General features: G+C 52.5%; 11 protein-coding genes; 5 read left to right on the forward strand and 6 right to left on the reverse strand.

Moving 5' to 3' along the window:
- Positions 1-755: 755 nt before the first annotated feature.
- CHC_T00003623001 (hypothetical protein) lies at positions 756-2,800 on the forward strand. XM_005714469.1 is given in 2 exon segments: positions 756-2,774; positions 2,775-2,800. The coding sequence occupies 1 exon segment, from the start codon at positions 756-758 to the stop codon at positions 2,772-2,774; it is 2,019 nt and encodes a 672-aa protein (XP_005714526.1). The 3' UTR covers positions 2,775-2,800.
- Positions 2,801-2,906: 106 nt separating this feature from the next.
- Positions 2,907-4,231, reverse strand: CHC_T00003624001 (hypothetical protein). XM_005714470.1 is given in 2 exon segments: positions 2,907-3,073; positions 3,074-4,231. The coding sequence occupies 1 exon segment, from the start codon at positions 4,229-4,231 to the stop codon at positions 3,074-3,076; it is 1,158 nt and encodes a 385-aa protein (XP_005714527.1). The 3' UTR covers positions 2,907-3,073.
- Positions 4,232-4,837: 606 nt separating this feature from the next.
- On the reverse strand, positions 4,838-7,439 carry CHC_T00003625001 (hypothetical protein). XM_005714471.1 is given in 2 exon segments: positions 4,838-5,081; positions 5,082-7,439. The coding sequence occupies 1 exon segment, from the start codon at positions 7,437-7,439 to the stop codon at positions 5,082-5,084; it is 2,358 nt and encodes a 785-aa protein (XP_005714528.1). The 3' UTR covers positions 4,838-5,081.
- Positions 7,440-10,171: 2,732 nt separating this feature from the next.
- Positions 10,172-11,452, forward strand: CHC_T00003626001 (hypothetical protein). XM_005714472.1 is given in 2 exon segments: positions 10,172-11,215; positions 11,216-11,452. The coding sequence occupies 1 exon segment, from the start codon at positions 10,172-10,174 to the stop codon at positions 11,213-11,215; it is 1,044 nt and encodes a 347-aa protein (XP_005714529.1). The 3' UTR covers positions 11,216-11,452.
- Positions 11,453-12,146: 694 nt separating this feature from the next.
- On the forward strand, positions 12,147-12,296 carry CHC_T00003627001 (hypothetical protein). Its single transcript, XM_005714473.1, has one exon. It carries the CDS (start codon positions 12,147-12,149, stop codon positions 12,294-12,296), a length of 150 nt encoding a protein of 49 aa, XP_005714530.1.
- A 257-nt stretch (positions 12,297-12,553) lies between these two features.
- Positions 12,554-13,285, reverse strand: CHC_T00003628001 (hypothetical protein). The gene is made up of 2 exons (XM_005714474.1): positions 12,875-13,285; positions 12,554-12,811 (listed from the first exon to the last, which is right to left on the reverse strand). Exons 1-2 carry the CDS (start codon positions 13,283-13,285, stop codon positions 12,554-12,556), a joined length of 669 nt encoding a protein of 222 aa, XP_005714531.1.
- Positions 13,286-13,545: 260 nt separating this feature from the next.
- On the reverse strand, positions 13,546-14,706 carry CHC_T00003629001 (hypothetical protein). Its single transcript, XM_005714475.1, has one exon. The coding sequence runs from the start codon at positions 14,704-14,706 to the stop codon at positions 13,546-13,548; it is 1,161 nt and encodes a 386-aa protein (XP_005714532.1).
- Positions 14,707-16,376: 1,670 nt separating this feature from the next.
- Positions 16,377-17,033, forward strand: CHC_T00003630001 (hypothetical protein). Its single transcript, XM_005714476.1, has one exon. It carries the CDS (start codon positions 16,377-16,379, stop codon positions 17,031-17,033), a length of 657 nt encoding a protein of 218 aa, XP_005714533.1.
- A 59-nt stretch (positions 17,034-17,092) lies between these two features.
- On the reverse strand, positions 17,093-18,202 carry CHC_T00003631001 (hypothetical protein). Its single transcript, XM_005714477.1, has one exon. The coding sequence runs from the start codon at positions 18,200-18,202 to the stop codon at positions 17,093-17,095; it is 1,110 nt and encodes a 369-aa protein (XP_005714534.1).
- An 842-nt stretch (positions 18,203-19,044) lies between these two features.
- Positions 19,045-22,437, reverse strand: CHC_T00003632001 (hypothetical protein). Its single transcript, XM_005714478.1, has one exon. The coding sequence runs from the start codon at positions 22,435-22,437 to the stop codon at positions 19,045-19,047; it is 3,393 nt and encodes a 1,130-aa protein (XP_005714535.1).
- A 245-nt stretch (positions 22,438-22,682) lies between these two features.
- Positions 22,683-24,093, forward strand: CHC_T00003633001 (hypothetical protein). XM_005714479.1 is given in 4 exon segments: positions 22,683-22,784; positions 22,785-22,835; positions 23,034-23,918; positions 23,919-24,093. The coding sequence occupies 2 exon segments, from the start codon at positions 22,785-22,787 to the stop codon at positions 23,916-23,918; spliced, it is 936 nt and encodes a 311-aa protein (XP_005714536.1). The 5' UTR covers positions 22,683-22,784; the 3' UTR covers positions 23,919-24,093.
- Positions 24,094-24,946: the final 853 nt, after the last annotated feature.

Below are 24,946 nucleotides of genomic sequence, written 5' to 3' on the forward strand. Positions count from 1 at the left end.
ATCTACACGTATGTCTCCTCAGCCGGTAGACAAAGGTACATGTGTGTGTGGTTTTTGCAACTGCCGGGCATTTTGCCTTCTTTACCCTTCGAAGTGTAGACACCTGCATCCTGATGAGTGGGGAGGCATGAAGACACTTTATCACACAGGGTATATACTAACGAATACAGTACAGGGCACAGTGGATGCAGACATGCTTCAACGCATGTGATGTCAACACATGTGAGGTTGTGAGAGGGAGACGGAAAGGTCAGTGGCAGTAAAAGGTTGTGACCAGTCGCATGCAGGTACACGACCTGCATGCGACTTGTCACAACCTGTGGGCAAGGTTCGGACAGCTGTAACCCCTAATTTGCGCCCTGCGCGACTCGTTTGCAATTCGGTCTCGTGAACTTGCAGTATTCCCATTGGCCGATGCTATGGCATTCCCCCATCTTGACGCATCCTGCCAAATGCAAAACATTTGATACCTTACTTGCATCCAGGCTGCATCCGAGCACCAGTACATTTAGATTCGTTGCACCGTACCGGTATTCCTTCTGCAGGAGCTCCCACTGTCAACCCTATTTTCCCTTCAACTCCAGCCCAACTCCCCGTAACCTCGCACCTTCCAGCTTCCAGCTTCCCGCCCTCCTTCATCTCCGCGGCGTCCACGTCGTTGCTCCCCCCCGCCCTGCGTCCCGCCGGCGTGTCTGCGCCGCCCCCATCTGCATGCCCCGCGTCCGCCTGTGACATCCCCCGGGTGCCTCCCCGCCATGCACCCCGCCGCGCCCTCCCCCGACCTCGAGACCGACCTGCGCGAGCAAGCGCTGGCCAAGCAGCGCCAGGACCCGCGCCGTCTATGGGCCCTCTTCTGGTCCATCGCGAGGCCGTACTGGCGCTACGCCCCCGGCGCGCGCGCGAGCATCGCCTGGGTCGTCTTTCTGGGCCTCGTGCGCAGCGGCCTGTCTGTCATCTTCTCGTACATCTCGCGCGACTTCTGGACCGCCCTGCAGAAGAAGGACGTCGCCATGTTCTGGCGACAGATTACCATGTTCTCTGTCGTGCTGCTGTGCGCGCTGCCAATCTTGGTGTGGTATGGATATGCGAAGGATCGACTGGCCCTCACGTGGCGCAAGTGGCACACGGAGAAGATCTTGGGCGACTATTTTGCGAAGAGGACGTACTATGAGATTGATCAGAGGGGCACCGTAGATAACCCGGATCAGAGGATTGCAGAGGATGTCAAGGCCTTTACGAGCACCTCGCTCATGTTCTTCATGTCTGTCCTCATGTCGTGCATAGACTTGGTCAACTTTTCCATCATCCTGTTCCGCATTTATCCCAAGCTTTTTATTGTCCTTGGGTTCTACTCCACCTTCGGAACAGTTGTGGCTACCCTAATCGGCCGCCGCATGATAAATCTTAACTTCCTCCAGCTCAGGAAGGAGGCCGACTTTCGCTACTCGCTCATCCGAATTCGCGAGAATGCGGAGAGCATCGCGTTTTATAGTGGCGAGGGTAGGGAAAAGGTCGAGACGGAGCGCCGCTTCGATTCTGCCGTCCTCAACCAACTTGACCTCATCGTTTGGACAAGAAATCTCGCCTTCTTCACCACGAGTTATGCTTACCTCATCCAGATTCTTCCGCTCAGCATCATTGCCCCCCTCTATTTCACCGGTGCGATCGAACTTGGTGTTGTATCGCAATCACAACAAGCTTTCCATCATGTACTGGAAGACCTTTCTTTGATCGTCAATGAGTTTGACAGGTTAAGTCAGTTTTCGGCAGGCATCGATCGCCTTGGCGAACTCGAAGAGTTTATCTATGCACGATTTGCCGAGGGTGAAGATCGCCGCTCCAAGAACGCCAAGGACCCCGACAGTTTTGACAAAGGGGGAGTGCCCGGTTTAGATGATTCTGACGATGGCTCTGGCGGCATGGACGACAGTCCCGGTGTTGACGTGCACGATGCTGGGTTTGCGAAGATGTACGGTAGAGCTGATGGCATTGCAAGGTACAGGAAACTGCGGGAGAAAGCCACGTCAGCGGATGACGAATTCGCCCATGATTTGTTGCTTGCCGAAGGTGGAGCCGGAGACGTCCATATCTCTACAAAAATCACGCCAAATGGTGAGTCGAAAGTAGTTGTGAAGAATTTGACATTGATGACACCAGACAAACACCATCGAGTTTTGTTTGAAGATCTTTCCTTCACGCTGGAGCCTGGACAGAGGCTATTGATTGTGGGCCCATCTGGCACTGGGAAGAGCAGTGCACTGCGCGCCCTTGCCGGGCTTTGGAATCGCGGTCGGGGTTCTGTCATGAGACCTCCACTCTCGTCCATGTTTTTCCTCCCACAGCGACCGTACTGCACCCTCGGATCTTTGCGTGAACAGCTCGTTTACCCTACTCCCTTGCATGAGTCGAGCGCCACTGAAGAAGAGCTTATCGCGGCGCTGGAGCTGGTCAATCTAGAAAAGCTTCCGGGTAGAATGGGAGGATTCGATGAGTTCAGAGACTGGTCTACAGTTCTGTCGTTAGGTGAACAGCAGCGACTTGCTTTTGCTCGTCTTACTATCGGAAGACCACAGCTTGCCATCTTAGACGAATGCTCAAGCGCGCTGGACGTGGCTTCAGAGGAAAGGTTGTATTCGCACCTGCGCGAAAGCGGAATTGGTTACATTTCTGTAGGTCACCGACCGTCCTTATTCCAGTACCACGATATCGTTCTTCGATTAGGGGCCCCGGGGGCAGCACACGACATAGAGCCTATTGGTCCTGGGTCGTCATAAAAGCTAGATGGATCGTAGTACAACTGCAAACAGTTTGAAGCCCATACACTGCACGGTTCTTTGCTCAAGGTGGCACACTTGGACGATTGTTTGTTACAGACAGCTAGAAGTTCATTTTCCGAACTACAAATGTGGCTCTCGTTCGCTAGCGACAGAGAAAACGATAGGCTAGCCTCAAAACTGCTAGCTGCTTTTAACATCTGCAGTCATTGTAGACAGGCTGGTGAAACCACACGATCAACAGAGCAATAGAAGCAACAAGACATAGCCATAATCTCATTCAGGTCCAGCTTTACATGTTATGTGGCACGAGTGGGCTTTTGTTTTGACGTTGGGGCTTTTTGTTTGTTCAGTAGCGACGGTGTTTTCACGGTCTCAACGTGGACCCATCCATTTTCATCTCTTTCCTCTTTAGTTCCCTCTGGCAATCGACCAGGACGCGGCAATAGCTCGAAAACTTTCTCAGGAGTGATCGGGATCTTATCTGCCCTCACTCGCCTTGGAAGGTATGCCTCAAGAGGGAGTCGTATTTTCGAGGGCACATAGCAGCGATCTTCTTCTGCTTCACTCTCAGATGCATTTTCAGGCTTCTTGACGTCGTCATCATCCTCCTCCTCGTCTTCGCGCTCCGCTTTCTCTGCCTTCGCCCTCACTGTCGCCGTACGGGCGTTGCGCAACGCCTCGCTTTCCAGGCGTGCAAGCTCAGGTGTTCTCGCCGCTCGTTTCCTCTGCTTTCTTTTCAAGAAAACGTGCAAAGCCTTCTGCTGCGCAGCCTGTTTCGAAACAGCTTGCAATTGCCAGGTGTGAAACGAATCCACAACCGCACGCGGACCATGTTCGGCACTACATCTTGCCAATGCCCTCGCCATTTCGGCAATCGGATCGTCAATACTTGGAGGCTCAGGCTCAAAATGCATCGACGAATCCGACGCTGTTTGCTCACCATCCGATTCCCTTGACGCGAGGTCCATATCACGCGACCGCGAAGACGCCGCAGCTGTCGATCTTGCAGTCCTCTGTTCCCTTCTCTCGTTCGCCCCTTCCCACCTCTGCGGCCGTCTTCGCAACCTCTTCCCCACACGCGAAGGCTGCAGTTGACTTGTAGCCGGGGACTTGGACCGTGAGCGCGAGACTTGTACAGAAGCTCTGGATCTCGAGCTGCCTCTGCCGCCTCTCTTGTGCGGTTTCGACGATACTTCCTCAAAGGTTCTGTTCTTGTTTGCATCCCGGATGCGGGCTTTCGCGTAGCGCTCCATCCGATCTTCCTTGCCTAGCTCGCGTGTGTGCTCAGATGCAGATAGTTTTCGCCGCTTGCGGTCGGGGTTGTTGTCGTCAGTTCCGGGACCGTCATCTCCGTTCACGTGAGGGGTCTCATCATCGCCCTCTTCTGCGGTCTCGGAGCCTGCGTCGGGGGAAGCGTAGCCGCTGCCCTCTTGCGCGCTGGACGTCGTCGACATTTTTGGTGAGTGTTCTTGCTGAAGAGAATTTGTAACTAAAATGCCGTCGGTCTACTTGCTGACAAGGTTCAGAGCGTAGTCCGCTTCCGGCAGGAACGTCAAAGGACGCGTTCTTGTGTTACACCGCTGTTGCCTGCAGTTGTTCAGAAGAGCCGCGAGGCAGTCCAACCGAGAGTACTGTACAGGATCCACACGGGCATGTAACTGGCCCTGAAAGATGTCTACAGTACTGGCCAGAACTTACACGTGTACAGTACAGTGATATTGTTTGAAACAGGCACCGAAGATTGCGAAAGCCTGTTGACAGGCTTTCGCAATCTTTGGTGCCGCTGAGCGTGCACGCTGACATCAGCGTGAAACGGGGACACTTTATCATCCAGGAGTAAGTTATTCGGGTATGCCCAACATGACCTTTGTCAACAGCGTAAAGCATAATCCGAAGCAAAGCATTCGTGAGTCTTAATGGAATTGAGGCATGAGAATTGTAACGCGACAGAGTATAAGGGACATCAGTGAAACACGGTTGCTCTGTGCCATTTCGAACCTGTGTATTAGACATCGACACCCCCTCAAACGTTGCTATCCTTGTGTTAAGTTTTTCCGATGAAGAACAACTGTTCTGCCTTGATATGTACAGTATTTACTTCGCTTAGAAGGCATTCCAAAAAGAGTAGTACATATCGCCCGCAAGCTATGCATTGTCATTGCTCTCAAGCATGCTTTGTCAACCTCCAAAGCCTCAATGATAGCAATGTCTCCTGCTAGGGGCTGAGATTCAGGAACCCTGTTTAGCAGCTTTTGCCTCTATGGCAACATACCCCGATAAATAATGAGCATAAAATTGTTGCTTCTACATGACTAGCGAGACTCCTGTGTTCTCAACTTTGCCCTCAACCTTGTGAACTTTGGCCATGTGACGATTCAACGTGCTTCTTCTCCCAAAGCAGCTCCCACAAACCTTACACGCCAAACTGAGCTGAGAGTTCTTATGTGCAGCCCTCACATGTGCAGCCAGGTCAACCTCATTCTTAAAAGCCCGAGGACACTTCGGGCAAGTGTATGGCCTTCCCAGGTGCACCGCCGTGTCATGTCGAACAAGATTCAATCTCGTTTGGAATTTTCGATCGCAGTTCGGTCTCGTGCACTCATACGCCCGAATGTTGTCATGCTTATTCGCAATGTGCCTGTTTAGGTTGCCCTTCTTCCCTCGGATTTTTTGGCCGCATCTGTGACACGTCCACACCGCTTTCGTTCCAGTGTCCCTTTTTGCCGTTTCAACAGCTTTCGTTTCCACGCCCTGAGTGCATTGGTTTTGCTCAGCCTGGGAAGTAAATGTTGGCTCTTCCTTACTTCCGCCATGTGATCCATGTGACAGCGTTGCACTAGTGGCCACAGCAGCAGCAGACCATCCCCGGTTTTCTATGCCTGCCGGGTTGACGGATATCGATAATGTGTCGTTTGACAAGATGTTTGTGAGATCGCATGAATTCCTTAAACTAGGAAGTATGGTAGCGACTTGCTCTTGTTTGATATACATCTTCCGCGGAGAGTCTGCATCTTGTTGAGCTGGCTGAAATGGCATTTGCACGAACCCCGTTGGTAGTGGCACTGCGGAGTGCCGGCTAGCTGAAAGTCGGGTAACACCATTCACATCTGTGGTTCTTCGTCGCTTTCGTATTCTCTCATCTCCGTTGTGCAAGGGTTCCCTGTCGTTTTGGACTCCCACAGCTTGATCGCTCGAAGATGATGGCCCCCACCGCCTTTCATTCGCACCACGCTCATAGCGGGTCCCCCCTACAGCGTCAACGACCTCAAAATCTTCTACCATATTTGGACTGAAACCAGAGGACATCCCTCCTGCGGTCGCCAGCGACCGGTCACCACCCGCAAGATCAACTTTATGATCCTCTACCAATGCTTCGCTGAGACTATCTGAACATTCCAGTTGTCGAGTATACAACTTAGAGTTGGGTCCTGGGTGTGGTGAGCCAAATTGAATGTCGAGTTGTGAGAACAACTGCTGAATACGGCCGTGAACGTTAACGCCGGAAGTCGAAAGAAACCTGTATCGAGCGTCACGGCCATATACTGGAACTTCCTTTGCGAACCGGCCGCCCACCTTGGTGCCGAGCATGGTCATAAGGTTGCCTGTGCGTCGACATTTGTCGACCGCGCCTTGGTAGTGCCGCCACAGTTTTACAGTCTCCGCTTCTGCAACTGAGGAGCCGTCGCCCTTGTGACAATGGAGAAGAGCACCACCCAGGAAAGGGGTGTGACCTTGCAGCTCAGTGGGATTTGAATTATGCGTGGATTCGGTATGGGATATATTGGTCGCGGTCGTGGTCGTGGTAGTAGTGGAGTTGGCGGCGGTGGAGGGAACGGCAAAGTCGCTTTCGACCTCAAAAACCTGGTTCTTGCTGGCTGGATTCAAGGAGAGCGGGTCCAAAGCATGATAGTCGGAGTCGTCATACTCCTTGACTATGAGCATGTGGTAATCATCTGGTGGATCGGCAAAGTCTGGCGGCAAGGTATGGAATGGGGAGAGATGCGGTAAGGAAGCGTGACTGATGTAAGGGGAAAGCTGGTCGGCCATGGCGGAAAGTTTGGCGGCACTGCGGCGATTGAAGACACGGTGCTCGCTTTGTAGAACGAAGGAGCATCGTCCAGAGGGGGTGTTTTCGTTTGAATCAGATGATGTGATGCTTGTGACGACGCCAAGAGCGCCAGATTCGAGCCAGTTGAATTCGATGCAAAGGTAGTAGTCCTGGTACGGACGCGGGGCTCGCTGCTTTGCCGTCTTGCGAACAATAACATTTGGATTGCCCAGCATAGGGTCGCGGATGACTTGAAACAGCAAGGGCATGACGGGGTTTCTTCCTTGAAAGCCGAAACTGAAGCCAAGAAGCGCGTCGCCATCACGGCAGAAGACAGTGTGCAAGTCGCCAATGTCAGGGAAGGAGTAGCTACGCGACGGGATATGTAAGTCGGAGAAGACATAGCCCACGAGGATGGGGGAGGAGAGGAGGGCCTGAACGACATGAGCCTTCAGAGGAGCGGTGCGCTCGAAGAGCCAGGCGCGGACGCGGGGGGTATTGAGGAAGAAGGACCATATTTGCTGCCAATCGAAGGGGGGGGTAGCCGGCGGGAGATCCATGGGAGGACATGTAGATACGGAGGGAGGAGGTGGGGGACGTCGGAGGCGAGACATTTTAAACGGAGGTAGAACAAAGGGAACAGGACGAGGAGGAATTAAGAAAGATACGATTCCAGGTGGTGGTGATGGACCGAAGAGGAAGGGTAGCGGGAAGCAGAGGCTCCGCAATAAGCAACAGGCTGCCACAACAGATATTGTATATGATCGTACGGGACAGCATGAGAAAGTGTACTGAAAGGAGAGGTTGGGTTGCCTACCTCGCTCGCCGTGGGTGGTCCTAAACAGAGGTCTTTCCTTGCCGCGGGATCCCCTTGCCGAACAGCAAGGCCCGTGGGCGCTAATAAAGGCAACGCCCACATACGGCAGCACAATGCAGTACTGTTACTGTACCGGTGTGGCAGCGGCAGCGACAGCGACAGCGACAGCGACAGCGTCACAGATTTTTTAGGCTCCCCTTCATATCCCGGCTTACTAGCCGTGTGCCGTGAACTTACACCTCCAAAACAGCTGCCATCGTACTCACCGGGCACTTTCGAGACAAATCCGCACCACGGGGACCGCTATTATCGACACGTGGCCAAGTCGCCCCATTGTCGTGTAACTAACCAGCAAGGTTACCCACCCCCCTGTCAACTGCTAGCAGTACGTACAGCGGTGGTATCCGAGGGCATACGGCTATCAAAACTGGCAAAAATGCCATCACCAAACCACGTCAATTCAGGTCCAAAGTTTGCGTCGTTGCCCTTACTCACTTCGAACTTAAAATCACAGAAACCGCTGCCGCCAACCCCATGGCTCACCACTACTGCTGCTGGCAGCACTGGCACCAGTCAACACGGACGCCTGGCGCCCAACGCAACAAGAGATGGGCACAGTCGGATCTTACTGTGTGTGTGAGGCACTGACACGGCAATTGTCTTCAACAGACTGCCTGCATTCATACTATAATTTACAAGCATTTGTCAATGACTTCGCTAACCCCAATTACCTCATGCCCATCATTCCGTGGGCCACGGACCGTGGTGCCTACACACTGGACACACATGTGCTCACGGCAGTCTGCTTGAGCGCGACTGCCTCTGCGAGGTAGAGGAGCCGGCTTGGAGTGTGTGGCAAGGACAGCAATGACGGTCGACAGACCATCCTTGCTGTATGCAAGGCTCCTCCGAGCATCCAATAATGATTGGCTACATGTCTTGTCTAACCTGAGGTTGCACATCTCGGCAGAGCACAGAACATCGCGTATGATAAAAAACTCTATTTACAACCAGGGAGAACCCGGGACCCAAGGGTGCTAATTACTGTATGTTGAGACTTATCCTCACAAATTCGCAAGTCTACCAGACACGCCCCTAATACACTGTAATTGCGGTACAGCACTGTAATTCTACCTCAACACTTGCTTGGATAAAAACCCATCGCCCATTAGTTGAAACGTGTACACGACTTACACGGGCGCATAGACTTCCTATTTCTGATCCAGTCCCGAATAGATCTTGACGTCTTAAATCAAAAATACAGCTTTCAATGGGCCTTTCATCTGGAGGGTTAGACTGAGACCTTCGCCCTCGGGTGGCATTTATCCACTTGCCTTCTCGCACTAATTCCAAAACGATGGAATGCGCTCACACTCTTAAGAGGTGTGCAGGAATTTGAAGCTCGTACTGTCGCCATCCAATCTGCACTGGCGATTGCACAAGCCACGTCGTCTTCGAGTGTCGTTGCCTGATCCAAGTTAAAAAAAGGTGCCGTCTACGGCGGGCCACGAATGCATCCCTGCTATGCGCCAGAGCCCACGATTACGGAATTCCGCATTCCGCACTATCTAACCTTTGCGGTGCGGCCATGGCCTACAGGCAAGAACGTCCCAGTGTAAGCAGAACGCAGCAAAGGCAAAATTAGCACGTCCGAGAGGACGCGTGTCATGCACGGAGCAACTGGCGCTGACAAAAACAAACCGTGGGTGTCATGAAAGGGTCGTCTCTGCTGCCCGTTTCATTGACCTTTTTCTGCCCTATTTTCGGTTCGGATCAATGCGGATGCAATTGCCAACGCGGGTTCCAACGCTGGTTCCTACTTCGCCCAGCCAGTGCGCGTCAAATATTTTGAAAGTTTCGTCATTCCCGCCGATTATATGCTCACCTCTGAAAAGTATCTCTAAATCTACATACCACCTCTCGTTAGGTCCGCTCACTTCGCATCGCCCGCCAGCATCAGAAAAAGGCGCGGGCTTTCTATTTTTCATTTCATTTTCCCCCTTTTTCGCTCTCAAAACCTCTGCCAGACCAGCGAGCCTAAGCCAATCGCTTTTCATTTCCTCCTCTTCCGTGCCGTTGCCCCGCGCAAAAAGCCTTGGCTTCACCTCTTTGTCCAAAATTTTATCGCGTTTCAACCTCTCGCCCTTCATTTTTTACCCGCCAACCACTTTCGTACGTCCCAATCTCCCACTTTTTTCCCTGTTTCAAACCACGTACTCCTACATCCCTCCTACTCAAAACCCCCTCATACTCCCAGACCCTTTTCTGTGTCCTACTCGTCCATCCCCTCCATCCCCGCCGCCCGACCCCACCCGCAATCCCGATAACATTGCCTCTCACTCTCCCCTTCTAATCTCCACTATCTTGCATCCTCCGTTCCTCTCGCCTCCCCCTCTCGGCCCTCTTTGACCCTTCCTCGCGTGCCGCCGGAAAATTTCCGCGGCACACCTGTACCTCGGCGCTTTTTCCATGCCCCGCGCCCTCCCCATCCGAAACTTCTCATCAAACTTAGCTGCTCACACCACCTCCATGACAAATCAATACATCAAAGACCTTCCTCGTCTGCCCCCAGCACCCACATCCCCAAAGCCCAAAGGCAAGCCGCGTGATCCAGCTCTGCCGCCGAAGCTCGGCATCAAGAAGCGCAAACCACGCCCCAACTCCGTTGTCTCCGCCGCTAATCACCGCTTTCAATCACCTGCTCCTTCTTCCACTACACAGAGCAATGCATTTCGTCCCCCGCCGGTCGCTTCAGCCCCTACTCGTCGTACCAGCGAACGGGCAAAGTACAAGCCTCCTGAGACTGAGGCCAAGCGCAAAGGACTCAGACATTTCGCAGTCAGAGTCAGTCGCAAAGTTGAGCAGAAGGTCGTCACTACCTACAACGAAGTCGCCGACGAGCTTGTAAATGAGGAAACAATGATCAAGAAGCAGGAGCTCTCAGCAGGAGGCCCCGCTGCAGCTGGGCTTCGGAAGAAATTAGAAAAGAGCGGCAATCTCGTCGATGAGAAGAACATCAGAAGAAGAGTATATGACTCATTGAACGTCCTCATGGCCATGGGCATTATCGAAAAAGAGAAGAAGCTCATTACTTGGCAAGGCCTTGCCATGGCACAGTCAGCAAGGGGTAACGGCGAAATCACAGCTATGAAAGCTGCGGTTGCGGAGAGGCGTCAGCTCATCGAAGAAAAGGCTCGAATTCTCGCTGGAATCAAAGACCAGTGCTCTAGAACGGATCTTCTCATTGAGAGAAACAAGGACAACGCAAAAGTTCAAGACTTCATTGCAGGCCCCGATAACTTGCTGCCAGTCCACCACCATCATCCTGACCGCATTGGGTTGCCGTTTGTCGTCTTCGTGGCTCCTAAGGATGCCACAATTGAATGTCAAATGGATAAGCTAAGGGAGGATGTTAGCTTCACGTTTGACTCAACTTTTCAAATCTTCGATGAAAAGGAGATCTTGCGTCGCATGGATTGGCTTTCAACAACGTCGCCGCCCATAAGCGAATTTAACGAGCATGGCCTCGCGAACCATTTGTTTACATCTCCGTCCCAATCTCATCCTCCTTAGCTCGGAAAATCCGTCACTCGCTGGCGATGACGTCAAATGTCTATTTGCTTTTTTTGTTTTTGTCCACCTGCAACTGCCGTGTGGTGAGTCTTAGCCGGCTGCACTCAAAGGAAACTGATACCAATGATATCCTCATTGCAGTCTGGAGCTTAACGACTTTGAACTTCTTGAAAACCGCACGACGTGTACAGTGTTGCATTGTTTAGGGAACCAATAAAAGTAGGCGTTCATCTAAAATGCAGATCTGTTCCCGCTTAAGCGGGTGTGTGATGTCCGGTATTCGGCTTGTTGTCAAAACGCGCACCACTCATATATGAAGATCAACTTAACGAAGCAACAAGAACTGATCTCAACATTTAATTACTGGCGCACCCAGGCACCAAATTGGAACCTTTCAGTCTGCCTCTATCGATTCCGGAACTAGAATAGGATTCCGAATCAAGCCGAACATACGTCTTTCTGCAGGAAATTTCTTCAGCCGTGCTCCAAAATTGAAAGTCATAGTTGTGTGTCTTACTGTCTAGTAAGACACACAAAACTATGACTTTCATTTAGTAAAACTGGCAAATTTGCTCTGCTTGCAAAGCCTGATGCGCAACTAGCTACGTGCTCTGTCAAGGTTCTTCGGCTAGCGACAAGGACCTGTAAACAGGTAAAGTGAGTAAGTAAACCTGCACTTATACTGTGTAGAAATGCGAAGAAGGCAAAGAGAATCTTTGCAACGAACTTACTCATTGGATGGAATAGCCAGTCACTGACATGTCTCAGAGGTCATATCGAAACCGTTGTTTTGAATCCTAGTGCAACTGCAATTACTTTGCTCAATTTTGGCGAGATATGTACTTGGATTATAACATGCCGCCATCATGGGTCTTTTACGAAGAAAAATCTACGCAGTCATCATGAGCATTTACGAATAAAAATCTAAGAGATGCGATTAGCCTACACAATTCAAAAATCCGAAAAAAACTATACGCTTGCTTCTCGTTTGTCTTCTTCGTACACCGCCTCCCTCTGTTCGCACGCGCTCTTTCACAGTACAAGGCAAGTTTTCTTCGGATTTGGATTGTTTTGGTGCTAAAAGCACCATTTCAATAAATACTGAAGTGAGTAACTTACCTGCTGGATCTTGAGTTGTAGCCACTTCACGCTTCGCAAAAAGCAAGAGTTAGTAAAATACACTTGTGTACACATACGCAGTCGCGCGAAAAGAAAAATAAACACACACACACACACACTCAAAGTTAGTATCTTCGCCAACACGCGAATTCGCCGCATATCGCAGAGAGGTCGCGTCAAAGAAGAAAGACAGAACAAAGTCGATGCTTGCACTGCCGCTCATCGAATATGCTGGCTTCGCCCCAAGCCCCGCGAAGTCGAAGAAAGGCCACCCTTCCCGGAGTGACTGGGACCTGTGGCCGCCCGCCGCGAATCGTCGCCCGCGAAAATCTTCCAGAATCTGAGCGTCTCATCTGCCGCGCCTGACACGACGGTCTGTCCATCGGGGCTGAGCCCCATGTGCAAAACACGCGAGGTATGACCCTTCAGCTCCGCCATGCGTGCCAATGAGGGGTACTTCCACACTGTCAACTGATTCTGCGAAAACCCATGGCTCGTGACAAGCTCTTTGTCATGCGGCGACCAAACGATTGCGCACACCTGAGACTTGGTGTCAATAGAATTGACACACGCACCACTCGAAGTATTCCAGAACCGGAGGTGACGATCAGCCGTACCACCGCCAGTCGCCAACAAATTCGTCTGCCACGGGCACCACGCGAGCGCCTTGACAGCGGCCGTGTGATGGTCGAACGTGTGCTTGGGCGTCCAACGGGAAGAATGCTGGTTGTCCCAGACACAGACGATATTATCGTTGCCACCTGACGCAAGCTGAGTTCCGTTAGGGCTCCACTTGAGGCCGCAGACCTCTTGCTCGTGATGGGCAAGAGTGGCGACGTGGTGCTGCGGAATGCGTACGTCATGGTTGTGAATCTGTGCGTCACGCGACCCTGACGAGAGGATGTGGCCGTTCCAAGCCAGGGCACCGACCCTACCCGTATGCGAGCGCATCTTGCGCACACAGGCCATGCGGTCGGTATCCCAGATCTGGACCTCATGTCGATTGGTACCGACAGCAATGTGGTTGCGATCCGGCATCCATGACACGGAGGTAATGCAGTCGTCGACGTCGGAGGTCTCACACAGCTGAGTGATAGCCCCCGACTGGGCGTTCCACAGATACACAGTCTCACCAAGAGCGACGGCGAGGACGTTGTTGGACCCCCAATCAAGGAGGTTGAGGTAGTAGTCCTCTAGCAAAGCTGGTGCATCTAGGATCTTTTCAGGGTTCTTCGAGATGTATCTGAACTTGTTGCGGCGCACGGCGGGGCCCATGGCGTTCTGCGAATACAAGACGCGGTTGGTGTTGCGGTATCCTTCCTTCGGCTCCGGTGCCTTGCCACTGAAGGCCAGAATCTTACTGCCAAGGATGTTGCTGCCACCATGATCACCAAGGTCGGCGGATACATTCGGGGTGGCTGGGATATCCAAGAGCGAGGATGCAAGGACGGAGCTGTACCCAGCGGATTGGCGTTGTCTGACGACGTCGATCTCGGCGGCTCTAGACGGGGACATGCCGTCAGGTGTTGGTTGCGAGGAGCCATTCTCCTTGCCGGCGTCGAAAGTAAGGGCAAGGCGGCACATGTCCATGTCCATAGCAGAGCGGTTGGGAATGAAGCGGTCTGCGCGGGGCGTTCTGCCGCGCTTGGCAGAGTGAGCTGACTTGGGGGTCTTTGCGTGGCGGGATTTGGAGTTGGACGGCGTGGCAGGACGGTTGGCGGCGTGCGAGGCTTCGAGGGCCTTGCGTTTCCAGCGGGGAAGGGGGGCATTCGGTACGGGGGCGGCGAAGTTATTGAAGTCGTCCTCGGACGAGAATTGCATGGCTGAAGACATTTTGGTCCAGGCAGGTGTTTGAATGGGAAAGCGAGAGAGGCGGGAGGAGGTAGAGGGGGTGGAGGAGGTAGGTAGGCAAGAAAGTGTGGGGAGGGAGGAAGGGCAAGGCTAGAGTGAAAGGCGGATTGGTTTAAGTAGGAGGATTGGAGGGGGCAGCGATCTAAAAACGGACGAGTCACGGGAGGGATCGGACGTGAGATGTAACGGGTGGGGGAAGGGCGATGCGGATAGGTGGGTTCGAGAGCCGTTAAGCACAGCCAATAGAGACGCATAGAGTATCCGTTGACAAACCACGTGTGGGGCGTGGCAGCCACGTGTACTGCGAAGGTAGGTATGATACGAGGAGGCGGGAAGTGAATGTGGGTTCCACTTGGCGTAGTACCAGTGGATGGAATGTAGCGGGCGGCGGTTTGGGAGGGTGAGGACGGGAGCACGAAAGGCAAGAGCGAGGTTCGCAATGGTACAAGTACTAGGGTACGGGCACAAGTGTAGTGGAGATTTGCATGCGGCGGCTGCGCGAGTAATGAGAGGCCAGACATGCATCCCAATGTGCATGCTCGACCCCTTTTTCTGCCTGTCTATTGGCCGTCTTCCTTTCCCCCTTCCCGCGTCGCTCTCAGCCTTCGTTCGTGGTCCACAATTCCCTACACCTGTCCCTCTGTCCACCAGCCTAACCTGCATCTCCCCCTTTCTCACCCCAACTCTCCCGCCCCTCCTCCTCCTATACCCCGGCAGTTGTTCTTGTGCTCTTCCTCTCCCCGCTCCCAATTCCTCACCACAAGCCCCACTCACCTTCGCATTGTGACCCCCTTCCCCCCCCCCTAACTGATAGCTCATGTCGTCCCCTACGCAGCGCCGTCAACGCCGCCATCCGGCCTTCCTATCTCCTTTCCCCACCCGCATCCCCCCGTCGGACCGATCACCCCTTGCGTCGGCCCCGCCGCGTCTCGTGGCCAAAGCCGCCGTCAAGACCTCGGTCAAGCGCCCCGTCCAGTCCCCGCGTGCGCCCGTCGCCGCTCCGCTGCTTCCCCCCGTGCCGCGCGAGCCACAACCAAATCAGTCGCGCTTCCTCAACCCGGTCCCCGCGCCCCTCCCCCACGAGATCCTCAAGCCCCGCCGCGGACGAAACTCCCGCCGCCGCGTCCGTGAGGCCGAGCACTTCCGCAGATACATGTTCCTGAGAAGGCAGCTCAAGCCCTGGAGCGACGCTTTTAAGGAGAAGAATGGACGCACCCCGAGCCTCATCGACGTCCATCAGGCAGACGTCCCGGGCTTGCTCGATCGCTTCGTTGAGTACTTGGACGCATTGGAGGGCTTACGTTTTGATGTTCAGCCGTTGGACAAGTGATTGTACATTGATGCCCTACCTTGCTTTGTACGACTACCGCCTGCATTTATGCCCAGAGCTCCCGAGGCCGTTTTGTGTAGGAGATTTGACTGCGAATGCCAACTCTCTCCGTCGTTTTGTTCGCTATGACACTTTTTATTTTGGTCAAACTTTGTAGTCTTCATCGTAGAAACGCTATCTTTGCGACCTGTTCTTACTATTCTCTCGCCCTACGTAGAATCCACTCCTATCCTTCTGCAAAAGAATCAGGCCTCACCGGATACCTCCTGTCAGCTCCAAGCCACCCTTTGCCGTTCACCGTATTATCGAGCTCGGAGTGTTACCTTACACATAAGTCACGTCGTCCAACGTGGACAGTAACGCAAAGCGCCGCCACTGCACCTTAAATGTAGGACGACCGCTCTCCCGCGGCAATAAAACCCCGTCCACGGGCTCTGCGCATCACCGAGGTACGGCCCAAGGCGGAAAGCCTCCATCACAAAAATATACGTGTGCTCGAGCTGAGATTGCCATTCTTACGCTGGAGGAAACCAATACAACGTTTACACGTTTACACGTTGTACATGTGGCAGTTCAACGACTCAGATCACCCGGCCTCTGTTGCTGTTAACAGCAGGGGCTTAGTCTTTCAATCCTCGGTGGCTCGTAGAAGAAAGAAAGGCGAACAAGACGCTTCCTGCTCCTCTGCAATACAAAATAGGGCTACGAGGAGTCGTCGACAGTTACTGCTGAGCCGAAAGTGCAGAATTGACTACAGTCTTTTGACGAGACCCGCCCCTCGTCAAACTCGCACGTCGCCAGTGTCTCTACTCGTCGACAGAACGTGCAATTCAACTTAAGTATCACAAAAGAGCATTAGTCATGAGGGAAGCGTTTATTCCCGCCGCTCCGATTACCTGTGGGCTTCCTTTTCAAAGTACCAACGGCTTGCGTAAGCTTTCTGGCGATCGGGCAAGTCCTCCCCTTCGTCCGGCACGTCGCCCAGCTCCAGCTCGCATTGTAGCTGTCGAAGGCTGGGCCACAACCCGATTGAAAGTGCTACCGTCATTAGAAGGGGTCAAGAGGACCGAAGGCCTTCCTGGCATCCATTTTGACGAGCCTCCTCAAATCACAGGTCAAGACCTTTTGGCAATCATCCGAGGCGACACCCCCGACGCATGGGTTAACGAGATCCTTCGCACCTTTCTGGGCTGGAAGCAGATGGAAAACGGCGAATGGAACGATGATGAGGTGCAACCGATGTGGAAGAAAGCATACAAGAGGGGGCCACCGGACTTTATTGGTAAGAAGGGTGACTACACCCCGGAGATGGATCGGCCCGTCAAAATTGCTGTCCAAAACCTATCGAGAAGTATCCCCTCAGACTATAAACAGCTCTTAAAGCCCACTATGAAACCCCTCGGTTTTTCGGGTTGGAAAGTCGCCGACCTCACTCCCAACCTTACTCGGCGCGCGCAGGCAGTCAATTGGATTATATACTGGTATAAAATGCATTACCAAGAGTATACATGGTCGTAGAATCGTGGAATCTCCAGTCATCTCACACTGCGTTAATACCACTATAGTGTAAAATCTTCCTATTCTACATTCATGCACTTCCGATTGATGGAGCCGTTGACGAGCACCTCCAACTTCGCCTTGTAGATTACATCGCTTTGAGCGATTACGCCAGTTGGCGTGATCCATGTTTCACTTACCGAATCTACAGAGCCGTGATCCCCCATCTCCACTACTTGAAAATGGTGCAAGCTTTCACTTGTCATCGACCCGACTTTATGTCTCGGGACCACAGCGGCGTTCACCATGACTGTCTCACCACGAGATTGGCCGTCTTGCTCTGTCTTAATCATCGTTCTGTTTCCATTGTTCCCCATCAATTGTTTATGCATGTGACCAAAAACAGTCAGCGGTACCCGAAACCCGTCTTTGCGAGCCTTTTCAATTGCTTCTCGAAGATCTGGATCTCCGTAATCGCCACCAGGAAAATCCCCCCAATCCTTTCCACAAGGATCGCTCGGGTGATCACCCAACCCGAATGGACCGCTGTGGCTGAGAAAGAGGACAGTGTTATGATGCGAGGCCGCCACAGCATCTTTCATCTTCTTAGCAGAATGTTCAATGCCCTGTACGCCTATAAAGTCGCGGTAGAACCTTTTATGCTTCCAATTCGGGCCGCCGTGTGAAAAAGCCCGCCCTCCCACCACAGATACTCCAACACTGTCAAAAGCAAAGCTCTTGTAGGAAACGTCGTACGGTCCGAGCATCTTGATTTGTTCAGTGACATGACAACTCTTCGTCTTGTCGTAGGGAGCTCTTCTTCTCCCGTTCATGCTCGCTGTGTAAAAAGCGTCATGATTCCCAAATACTGTCGCAACGCCAAAATCGCTCGAAGCTGCAAGTTCGGATATCCGCTTCGTCACACGAAGATCTTCGTTCCCATAGTCACCCACGAACAACGCGAGATCTGGTTGCAAATGGCGCAAGGCCCTTTCATCGCTTTCATTCCATTGCCCATGAATGTCTCCAATGCATACTATTCGAGATGCTCGCGCTGCTGCCTCACTCCTGGCCTGTGACAGACACATCGAGGGAATTGAACTAGAACAAACCCCACCCCTCTTAGTGCTCAACAGTGGGACGAAGCTGTTTGCGGTCCCAACGGCAAGAAACGAAAATGCAAGCATCATGGCGCGACGGAATCGTCAAATTCTGTTGTGTCTAGGATTCCTTGTCTCGTTGGGACGTCTACACACACAACGCTGTGACCCAAATCTCTTCGATTCGACGCTGGGAAAGTGCGAAGATTAGCCAGGCAACAATTATCAGGTGACAGCGAGGATAACAGAGCTCAATGGGCTTCTCGTATTGAAGCGAAGGCAAACAAACAAATGGGCAAACAAAACAAACCGTGTTCTCAAACGGATATGTCACAGCGGCACTGGAGTCGCAATGCAGTTGAGCCAAAAGAAAAAATACCTCAAAAACTTAGTAGCAAAGACGAAAAGAATGGGGAGATTTACCACATCTTGTACGAGGAGGTTGTCAAACTCGGCTTCCCTGGCGGGAAGAGTTGCCGCATGACGAGGGCATTCGATATACCTCTGTGGACAAAGATGACCCGGCAAAATTTGCGAATTCTTGACAGTACTGTAACTGCCACGCGTTCGCGTGCCAAATCTCGAAGGTTTCTGCACTAGTGTCTATCACAAGAACATCACATCGACATTGATGCTATTGACAGGGCTGTTGTATGGATGCCTGTGGATGGGGAAACCAAAATGTGAAAGGCAGCGCCACATTCTTACTTTGAAGGCGACGATGGTCGAGACAGATTGGCAAATATGCTGTCCTCACGACAGCACGTAAACTACGTAGATACAGTGCTCTCTTTAAATACAGATTGGGTCGCGTTGATGCCAACCTCCTTTATTTCTTGGTTGCGCATCGAAGCAGGGCCGCATAGGATCAAGGACCGGAGACACCCCACGTGTGAGTCCAGCGCAACTTGCTCCAAGGGATTCAAGTCTACCTATTCTTGACGCAGCTGTGATAATTCCCTCTTGCAGTCTTCCAAGTATGTTTGAGCTTTGCCATCTCCAGGTTTCAGCTCTATTGCCGTTCCAAATCTCTCGAGCGCTGTCTCAAAATATCCAATCCTCGCCTTTTCATCGATCTCGTCGTCAACCAGTGCTAGTCTGCCCAGCGAAATGTAGGCCAGCCCGCAATTGAACGCACCGATTCTTGAAGTGCCGTTAAGACCCAGTAATCTATCGTAGAGTTCACATGCCCTCGAATAATAATCCTTCGCCTGCCGGGGCTCACTCGTTGACCCGAGTAAACACAAGCACAATGCCGTGTTGAAAACAGTGTCTTCATCGTTTGGACGTGTCTGCAAACTCGCTGACAAATATCGCTGCGCCTTTGTCAGGCGTTTGTACGAAGCAGGGTCAGCGAGATTAACCTTGGCCCATGCGAGCAACGCACCACCATACTCTGCCTGAACATAGGGCCTTTCAAATCCTAGGCTCATCGCGGCTTCCAACTTGGATACAGCGCGCTGAAACAAACCGTCCGATTGCGCAACAGCGACACCACGTTTTCGTGCTTGTTTAACAAGTTCATTCGCCGAATCGACGAGCTCTTTTGGAGTCGGAACAGGTCTCTTTCTCTGTAGAGGATTTCGGTCAAAAACTTGATTACTTCGTAAGGATGCTTCGTCCGCCTTGTCAACTACTGAAGAGTCTCCATTGGTAACGTCATTGGATTTGCTGTCAGTAACAGCAGCTCCTGGCTTTTCTTCGTCTATTACTCCTTTGATCCGCCCTGACGGACTCTCTTCCATCGAACTTGAAGGTATCTGCGCTTTCTCATCAGTTTTGGACACCTTGCGCGAAACAGAGTTGCCCCCATTGAAACTAGCAGTATCACGAGACTCAAGAACAGCGCCTCCTGCATTTGGCATTTCCAAGGACTGCACCGACCCTGTGACAGTGTCAGAGGAGCCCTCCAAGACATCTTCAGTGCTCGCATTCTGCGATTCTGCCGCATCAGGAGATAGGATTACCCCCCCGTTCTCGGACTTCGCATTAGATCCTTCATTATCTTGATTAAATGAAACGGCATCAGCCAAGCTTCCTCCAGCAGCAGGGCTATTGCTTTTGTCTGATACATTATTTTCTAACGTTGATGAACGAGTAAGCTCCAGTTGGTCTCCTATGCTTTTCTCGGATAGATTCGACTCATTCTGGTTCCCTTCTTTCAAAGGCTTCAAGGAAAGTGAGCCTCCCGATGGTATCACGGGGTTGTTCGTAGAGGAGTCATCTGAATCAGACGTACCTGTGGATCCGTCTATGCTGATACTCTGGCTTGGCTCAGGGTCAGGTGTTGAAGCCTTTCCGACAACAAACTCATCTCTCATTGTTTCGGAAGTACGTTCTGTTGCTTCGATGGTTTCAGAAATTGCTCGCTCCCCTCCAAGCTTTCTCTCAAAATTGCTGATCCCCTCCAAAGCTTTATCTGGGTTTGTTTCAGTTACGTTTGGAGCCTCAGATTTCAATTTTCCATCAACTTGGTATTCAAGCATATCAAGTCGCCCCGCCTGGTCTGCAATTTCCTTCCCCGTTAAATCTGCTGTGGGTACGTCCGAAGGCCCATCGCCATCTACCTTCTTCTCCTGACTTGGCGCAGCGGGTAAAGTTCTAGAAGAGGGTTTTCCGGAGCTGTCAAACTCCCCCCTCGAAAAAGAAAACATTGCATCTCCAGCTGGGACAGGCAGCTGCCCCGTACTTACACTCTGACCACCATCCCCTTCGCTAGACTGCTCAGTTGTGCTTACATCTCCAAAGCCACCGTCTGCAGGCAAGTTTTCGAGCTGCGCCTGCCGTTTCTTCTCTTGAACCCCCCCGTCTAACGGAGAATCTGGCCACTCTTTGTTGTAATTCCCATCCGAAGGGCTTCCAAGTAACTCTTGGTATAAAAGTGAGCCTGGTCTAGGGATTGAAGCGCTGCTGCGAAGTCGCCGCTGCCAAAACTGCTCTTCAGCTTCCGCTTCCGTCTGTGATATTGGTTGTGGACTTCTTTTTCGTTCTGAATGCTCGCCTCTGCCGGTGATGCCTTGCATCTTCTCTCGTAGTACACGCGAAATGTTCTCCACGCGCAAGACCCGCTTTTCTGAGTCAGCGGCGGACTGCCGCAAATTCTCCTCTTCCCTCGATTTGATGACCACTTCTTCGCGAAGCTCATCGTTTCGAAGCTCGGCCGTCTGCAACCTTTCTGTAATCTCATCAAGGCGTGTCAATCGGCTTGTGACTGTAGCAAGCTCCACCCGTAGCAGCAATTCTTTTTGGGTTGCTTCATCCGCCTCTCTGCGGGCTCGTTCTCCACTGCGCTTGGCCTCCTCAAAATTGGCTTGGAGAATCTGCAATTTAGATTGCAGCTCACCTTTCTCACGCTCTGACTGCTTCAACCTTGACTGAGAAGTCTCCAGTTCCGCAACTAGAGCAAACGGAGCGGCACTCTCGATTTGATTCCTTGTTTCAACAGTCCTACGCACGGCTCGAATGCTTTCATCAAGAGAAGCCAAAGCATCGGCAATCGAGCGATTTCGGGCTTGCTCCCTCTGAATAGTGGATATTTCCATCTGTTCAATGGAATACCGCAACATGTCTACCTCCGAGCCAATCGACCCTCGAATTGCCGCAGACGCTAAAAGAGATTCATTAATCTGTTTCTCTTTCGCTTCCATTGTTTCCATGGCCTCCAACCGCCTTTCCTGTGTACCTTGGGAATCCATTTCTGCGAAGCTTCCAACCTCGAGCTCCCGGCGAAAACGACGTAGGGCTAGAAAAAGTTGTGGAAGGTACAAAAATGCCGATGCAAACGCAAAGAAACGCGCTTTTGCTATAACAGAGGCCGCAATTGCCAGACCTGTGATTGAGATTTGTATTGCAGTCTCAGTAAAGAACTGCCAAGTTGCCCGTTCGCGGCTTCTTCTTGGTTTTTGTTTAGCTTCACCTTCAACACCGACAGCTGCTGCAGCCATCGTATCAATTGGCATTGATGCGTCACACATGAATATGCGATGTCTGCGTGAACGGCTTACATTTCTATGCAATGAATGACAACGGCGATTGAAAGCTACCATCCGATGGAATTTTCTCTGATTCCCAATGAAAGAACTCGGAGACTGAAGATGAGTTGTGAATAGGGATGGCGATGGTAGATACGCCCATGGATGCGCTCTTCCATACTTTTGGCGTCGTTCAAGGAGAAAAGATGAAAAGCTCATTCTTCTCGTATCACTGCGCGGCTTAGCAGCCGTTGCTAGGGAGCTGCGCCGAAGTCCTGATTCGCAGCCCAGAACCATCGGTTCGACATCAGCACGGAGTATTGTTAAAGGATGGGCAGCTTGTTGCAAGGACATGCATGAGGCAGGTTCCGCTACCGTCTAAAATTTCCATGTGGACCAATAGAAAGCGTGGATACAAATCAAACAACCCAAGTGGCATCCCATGGTTGGTGGCAGGACAGATCAATCTCCGTTGTGATGCGCTTTGTTACATAAAGGTCTGCGATCTGAAGTGCTTGCTCCGGTGTTTATCCTCCATATCAAACACAAGTCGACTCCCTACGTTGCGTTACCCATCGTCTTGTTTCACCCCGATTAACTAAAACGCTCCCGAAACAAGAAGTTAACAACTTGCATCGGAACGAAACGTCTTCGCAGTCTTAGACCTTCGCTTTATCTACCCGCACCGCTGTTTACACGTGATGAACGGCGCGACACTGGAACAGCAGTTGCTTGGTTTAGGCAAGATTCTGGTGAGTGGAAAGGAGGGCTCCCGGTCTCGTTCTATCCCTTTTCGTGTGCCAAAAGCATCTCATAGTATGCGTGCAGTGCCCTGGGCCCGCGCTATCTGATTTGTGAAACCCTCTGCAGCTTCCGAGTGTCCTATCTGGTCAGTGTGAAATGAGTTTCTAACGTTTGCATTCATCTTTATATCATGTAACGACATAAAGGGAACATGGGAGGGAAACCTTACCAGATATGACCCTGATGCGAAGGTAGTATCTCGACAACCAACTGTGCTCTTCATATGCCCATCCGAAAGCAGCAATGCCATTGGAGAGGCAGTACCTGTCCAAATGAAAGCCCGTTTGCATCGAGTAACAGACAAGACAGACCTCAAATTCAATATAGACCCAGGGAACCCGGTTGACAAAGGCACAGTGTACGAGCCCAATAGCGGCAGCTACTGTAGCGGTTCTGTCACATTGCAGACAGCAGACTTTTCAGTCTGTGAATTAGGGATCAATTACTGCGCTCCCGATGGAAGAGTGCTTGGGAGACGTCGTCTTATCCTCATGTTCTCCAGTGAGCACCTTAAGTGGTTTAGCGTTTTTCGCGAACGACCCGGCCAACAGAGTATCGACACCCCACTCCCATACGTACCCGACGAGATACGCGACAACAATGCTGTAGGTCCAACTACAGAAGCTGACATATCCGCTCTCTGCGGCAAATGGCACGTTCAGCGTAGCATCTTTGATGTGCGCAATGGTGGCAAGGTGTCATCCCGCACGGATGCGTACACAGAGTCGAGAATGCTGAACGGGCGCCGCATGACTTTTCAGAATGACAGCGATACTGGCTCTGCTTCTGGAGAAGTCAGTAGCGATGACCGCTTCATGGTCATACTGGTTGAAGGGCGAGCGCCACGGCGTATGGTCATTCTCCCTGGCGGGGTGAGTGCCGTGTACAGTGTAGCAGTCCCAAAGCACAACGAAGACTTCTACACAGAGCTTGCATGGTTCGTGGGACCCGATGAGCGTCATGTAGTTTGTCGGCGGTTCGAAGGGTCGACGTGGTCGGGCGTTACTTTTTCTGTGGAGAAGCGGTTATGACACAAGAGGCCTAGCATGGTATTGGTAATGATGAGGTGGAAGATATACATATGTAAGGAGCAGTTGTAGGTCGCATTAAAAGCCTCGATACATCTAGTGTGCCATACGGGACAGTTTTGCACATTCCGCACATCCAAACCCAAGCCACGAAAAAGGATGAGTTCTGTGGTCCGAAGGAGGATATCCATGAATACACTGAGTAAGTTTGTCCGAAAATCTGAAGAGTCCTGTTCAGCATAAGAGTGACGGTGCGAGGGGTAACCTCGCTTCTGGGAGCTGTCAACGCTCCCAACTCGGACGCCAGTTCCACCTCTGCAGAATTCAAGACCGCTTGCCTTGCATGGTCGGCCTTGACAATACGAGCGAGCCATGGCGCAAACACCAGCGAAGAGATGCATCCATACTGCAACTGATGCTCCGCCGATCAGCGCGACTCCTACGGAGGCCGTGGCACGCGAGGAATCGCAAACAGGCGGATGCGACCGACAAAAGAGCGTCTTAGGAGGGGACGGCAAGAGGCGTTACGTCCCAACCCCGCCGGGCTCTCACTCCGCGTACACCAAAACGGAGTCCCCGCCGAAGCGTGCCGCCAAAAACGCGCCGTCCCTCGTCGGCGCGGTGAACGCGACGTCAGCCTCTGCAAACACATGTCCGTACACCAAATGGGCCCTAGCCAAGTGGACCATCTTCCTCGCAATGCCCCTCCTCCTCGCGGCCTCGTCCACCCACACCCTCCTCACTCCGCACAGCGGCCTCTGCACGCTTGTCCCCCCTGCAAGCGCGACGCCGTCCGTCCCGACGGTGGCCTCCAGCGCCTCCTCGACCCTCTCCGCGTAGAGGTAGCCCTGCACGTCTGCGCCGACGACGTACGCGACGGCGACCCACGCGTGCGCGCCGCGCCAGCCCTGCGCGAAGCGGGCGCGGCCCCCGCCGCCGAGCCTGTCGCGCACCCAGGCGTCGACGGCGCGCATGCGCGGGGCGTGCTTGTCTGCGGGGCGTAAGGTGACGTAGCGCCCCCGTGGGGGGCG

Source organism: Chondrus crispus, genomic scaffold (assembly GCF_000350225.1).
Source record: "Chondrus crispus Stackhouse genomic scaffold, scaffold_2, whole genome shotgun sequence".
NCBI lineage: Eukaryota > Rhodophyta > Florideophyceae > Gigartinales > Gigartinaceae > Chondrus > Chondrus crispus.